The sequence below is a fragment of the Sinocyclocheilus rhinocerous genome, unplaced genomic scaffold (assembly GCF_001515625.1).
Source record: "Sinocyclocheilus rhinocerous isolate Xijiao unplaced genomic scaffold, SAMN03320098_v1.1 scaffold4964, whole genome shotgun sequence".
In the NCBI taxonomy this organism is placed as follows: Eukaryota; Metazoa; Chordata; class Actinopteri; order Cypriniformes; family Cyprinidae; genus Sinocyclocheilus; species Sinocyclocheilus rhinocerous.
The window spans coordinates 29414-34110 of NW_015624610.1; the positions used below are offsets into that span (position 1 = coordinate 29414).

General features: G+C 33.1%; 1 protein-coding gene across 5 annotated transcripts in view; it reads right to left on the reverse strand.

Moving 5' to 3' along the window:
- hexa (hexosaminidase A (alpha polypeptide)) overlaps nucleotides 1-4697 on the reverse strand; it is a 27564-nt gene that overhangs the window by 3852 nt on the left and 19015 nt on the right. For 2 of the 5 annotated variants that reach the window (XM_016559321.1, XM_016559347.1), the window contains exons 2-11: nucleotides 4080-4187; nucleotides 3738-3803; nucleotides 3591-3637; nucleotides 3382-3492; nucleotides 2701-2802; nucleotides 2073-2205; nucleotides 1815-1995; nucleotides 1607-1696; nucleotides 615-687; nucleotides 352-526 (exon numbers count right to left, since the gene is read on the reverse strand). In XM_016559321.1, the coding sequence (XP_016414807.1) occupies nucleotides 352-526; nucleotides 615-687; nucleotides 1607-1696; nucleotides 1815-1995; nucleotides 2073-2205; nucleotides 2701-2802; nucleotides 3382-3492; nucleotides 3591-3637; nucleotides 3738-3803; nucleotides 4080-4187 (1086 nt within the window). The remainder of the gene's footprint in view (nucleotides 1-351; nucleotides 527-614; nucleotides 688-1606; nucleotides 1697-1814; nucleotides 1996-2072; nucleotides 2206-2700; nucleotides 2803-3381; nucleotides 3493-3590; nucleotides 3638-3737; nucleotides 3804-4079; nucleotides 4188-4697) is intronic. The other 3 variants (XM_016559338.1, XM_016559329.1, XM_016559315.1) reach the window with 2 other exon arrangements.

Genomic DNA, 4697 nt, shown 5'->3' on the forward strand with positions numbered 1-4697 from the left:
CTAAAACTAAAACGGAAAAAATATATATATATATAAATATAAAAAAATTATAATAATAAAAAAAACAAACATTAAAATTAAAGTAAATTTAAAATTAAATTATTTAAATGAAATTTAAATGAAAACTGAAAATTAACTCCAAATATAAATGAATATTTTAATAGTATATAAATAATACTAAAATAACACTGATAAAGTCATGCTTTAATCAATGCATGTTTGTTTGATTCTTACAGCAGAACACACATTTTCACACTGGACAGAATGAAGATTTGAGAAAAGTCAGCACTACACTGAGACACAGCACTGCAATCTCTAGTACTTGTTAGTGTTTTGCACTCATGCTCTGACCCCTAAAGGCTAAGGGCCGCATGATGTAGTAACGGGCCCAGCTGTGAGTGGGTATCGGCAGGTCGAGGTAGAAAGGGGCCGCCAGGATGACCTTTAACCCTGCCTTAGTCACCCGGCGCATCTCACACAGGTAACAGCCCTGCTTCCAAACCTCCACCACATACTTAGATCTGGGCTAGAAGAGAAGCATCTCATTCCTGTTACAGTCACACATACTGTTACAATCTTTTCAAAATGCAACCAGTGCGACTGTTTCTACTCACTCGCTCGCGGTAGTCAAACACGTCCTGCCAAACAATGGAGGTTCTGTTGAGAGCGGCGGTCATGTTCATTATACTGAAGAACATAAAGAGAGACATAGTGAAAAACATAAACACTGTGTTCATGAATGTGCTATTTATGGTTCTGCCGTAAATTTGTAAATATTTATTCTTCTATGAACCAACTGTCACAAGACAAAAATATGTACTAAACATATTAAAACAGAATTTCATTTATTTATCTTGAAAGATATTTATCTTATGGTTTTTTAATGGTTATTTTATGGTTTCAACCAAATATATTTTAGAACATTTTAGAATCCTGGATTGAACCAAATAAAATTAAAACTTTTGAAAAGTTAAATATTAATTAATAAAAAAAAAAAACTATTAAAATAATTGCTATTTAATTTTATTTTAATTAAACATAAATGGATCAGTTGGAAAAGATCATGTAGTCAACAAGTTATGCTGTTCATTTAGAATGTGAAAATATTAATAATAATGAATGAGTAGTTATGTCCAAACCGTTCAAAAGTTGATGTTTTTTAATTAATACTTTCATTCAGTAAGTGATTCAAAAGTGACTTTAAAAGACATTTAAAAAAATACAAAAAGTCACAGTTTCCACAAAAATGTGAAGCAGCACAACTGTTTCCAACACTGATCATAATAAGAAATGTTTCTTGAGCAGCAAATCAGCATATTATTATGATTTCTGAAGGATCATGTGACACTGAAGACTGGAGTAATGATGCTGAAAATACAGCTTTGATCACAGGACTAAATTACATTTTACAATATATCACAATAGAAAACGGCTATTTTAAATTGTAAAAACATTTTACGTTATTACCGTTTTTATTTTTGATCAAATAAACGCAGTCTTCATGAGCATAAGAGATCTCAAAAACATTATAAAATCTTAGAGACCCCGAACGTTTTGAACATTTTAAGTCAGCTTTGTTTTTAAACACTCTCACATTTCCCCTCACCTCTCCATATAGAATGATTCCAGTTTGGTAAAATCCTTCCCAAAGCCCATCTTTTCCATAAACGTTCGCACATTGGGATTCGACTGCCTGTTTGAGAGGATAACACCGCTAAAGTCTCTGAATGAAAAATCCACCCTTTTTTGTTTGTTTTGTGCAGTTAAGCTCCAATGAGGCACCCAAAACAATATCATGTGACAAAAATGCTTACCAGCAGGCAAAACTGACCTCATCCCCTCCTAAATGAACGTAAGAGTCAGGAAAGACAAACTTCACCTCTTTCAAGAGGCTTTCCATGAACTTATAAGTGGTGTCTACTGTTGGATCGACAGGTCCGAATGAACCAGAGGGCACATCCCCCTTGTAACAGGGAGTCAAGAGGTTTGGCTGTCCTGAGAATAGAGAACAAACGTCATTACTCTTTAAAGGGGTCATATGATGCGATTTCAATTTTTCCTTTCTCTTTGGCCTTTCCCCCATGACAGAGTGTGTCCAGGAGAGTCAAACTCTGGAACGACTCTAATGCCTCTCATTCTCGCATGTTCAATCACCCTCATTACATCTGACTGTGTGTAGACATGAGTAAACGGATGAAAAGCTCCCTACAAGAAAAAGACAGAGCACTGATGTCATTGTTAAAACTATTAAAAGGTGTTTTCGTTAACTGAAATAAGGGTAAAATAAAATATACACATTACATATTTAAAAAACGGAAAAAAAAAATGTTTTTATTAAAGAAAAATAAATGAAAGCGAATGGAAATGTTTTTAAAAAACAATATAAATGACAAAACCACATACCAAAATGACTATAACTTAAACTTTATAAAATTAAAACTGAAAAAAAAAAAAAAAATAAATAAACGTTTATTTGAGACATTAATAAATACTATAAAAGCTGCCTTGAGATATAGAGTGTAAATATTACATATACTGCATTTTTAAAGCCACTACAATCAATATAAACAACAAATGCATACAAGTTTACTGTAAGCAGTTCTGAAGAATAGAGGTTAAAATGCTGTATTAAAAATGAGGAGTGTGTCTGAAATGTTACCATTTTTTGCAGTTTTGGAAGTGATTTTACAGCATCTCTACCTTATTACTGAGGTCAGGAAAGGTGCGGCTCTGATACGGGAAAGAAGGATCATCCACGATGTGCCAGTGAAAGACATTAAATTTACTGTAGGCCATAGCATCCTAAGAAAAATATAAATATTATTTATTTTATTTCACGACACTGGTTACAAGTTCAGCAAATATTATTTATTTTATTTCAGAAATTAATACTTTTATTCAGCAAGGATGCATTACATTGATTAAAAGTGACAGTAAAGACATTTTTGATGTTACAAAAGATTTATATTTCAAATAAATGCTGTTCTTTTGAAATTTCTATTAATCAAATAATCCAGAAAATATTCAGCTGCACAACTGTTTTCAAACATTGATAATAATCAGAAATGTTTCTTGAGCAGCAAATCAGCTTATTATACTGATTTCTGAAGGATCATGTGACACTGAAGACTGGAGTAATGATGCTGAAAATACAGCTTTGCATCACTGGAATAAATTACATTTTAAAATATATTCAAAAAGAACATGGCTATTGTAAATGGTAAAAATGTTTCAATATTACTGTGTTTCTGATCATGTAAATGCAGCCTTGGTGAGCAAAAGAGACTTGACCGTTGAATGGTAGTGCATAATTAATTTAAAAAATATTAATTATAACTTTAATTTTTATTTTATCATTTAAAATGAACAGTAAATACACACCAGGGTCTTCAAAATAGCATGGAGGGGTAAATAATGCCTTGAAGTGTCCAGTAAAAGTCCTCTGAATGCAAAACGTGGAAAGTCTACAATCTCTGTCTTGTTGATAAAATACTGTATGGAAGTAAATTAACATACAGTATATTAGCATACAGCTGCACTATAGCAATTTATTACAAGCACATGACTACATCCTGTCACACAATACTTACAGAGCCATAATCATCCTGGTACACAAGCTGGCTGAAGGACTCCAGACCTGATTTTCAGGTTTTATATGTTGAAAAAGACACAACTATTAGTGTTAGTGCTTTTAATTCAATCAAAGAATAAAAGAGACAAGGAGCATAAATTCACACCTCTCAGAGCACCCCATACAGTCACTGATCTCAGCACAGCCTGGCCCTCTGACACACTCAGGTTATCTGCAACAACAAAACATGAGACAATTGTCTCAATGAAGAATGTCTTAGCATATTAGATATCAAAATATATCCAAAAATGACACAAACATATTCATTAATTATAAATGACAGAATTCAAAAGGCACTGTAGAACAGGAATGACTCGCCCTGCTGGATGTGGACAGAGTAATTACACCTTATAATTTAGTGGACTTTCTCTAACATGACTGGAGCAAATAAAAGGTCAAAGGTCAGCAGGGGTTACGTCTTAAAATCACATGATCAAGAAATACTCACAGCTCTCATCTGAATCTTCGTCAGGGTAGCCGTCACATCCTCTGGTTTTGACACTCACTGACACGACAAAGGGTTGAGGCTCCGACCACATGTACTGAAGCCCATTTTCTGTTCAAATAAACATACAATACTCATATCAAAACACATCAATACTCATTGTTTTGTAGTGCAAAATTGTTTCATTTGAATATGAAGAGCTATTAAGATGCCCACAAGATTTTCACCCAATTGGGAGGTTTTGAATTTGATTGTGCGGGTCAAAATTGACGTACTGTGGGTCTATTTGAAGTTGAAGCACAACATGAAGGTAAGCACATTTGTATGATTGTCATTCGTTTTTTGTGTTAGCTTGTTGCACTAATTGCATTTTTTATTCTAATTACTTATACTCATCTATTTTGTCTGCACTTGAATTGCCTTGTTTTTGCTGTTGACATTTTAAAGTTATGCATGTGTGTTTCTGAGGAAGTATCTTAATTCCTTGACTGTTGTTTGAAATATTGATATACTTTAATAGTTTCTACATGTTTCGTGTAGCAACATTTTTTGCCATATTTGCCAAGTTTTGATACGTTTTTCTGTTGTATTGTACTCATGGCTGATAAATTGATTCTTAAA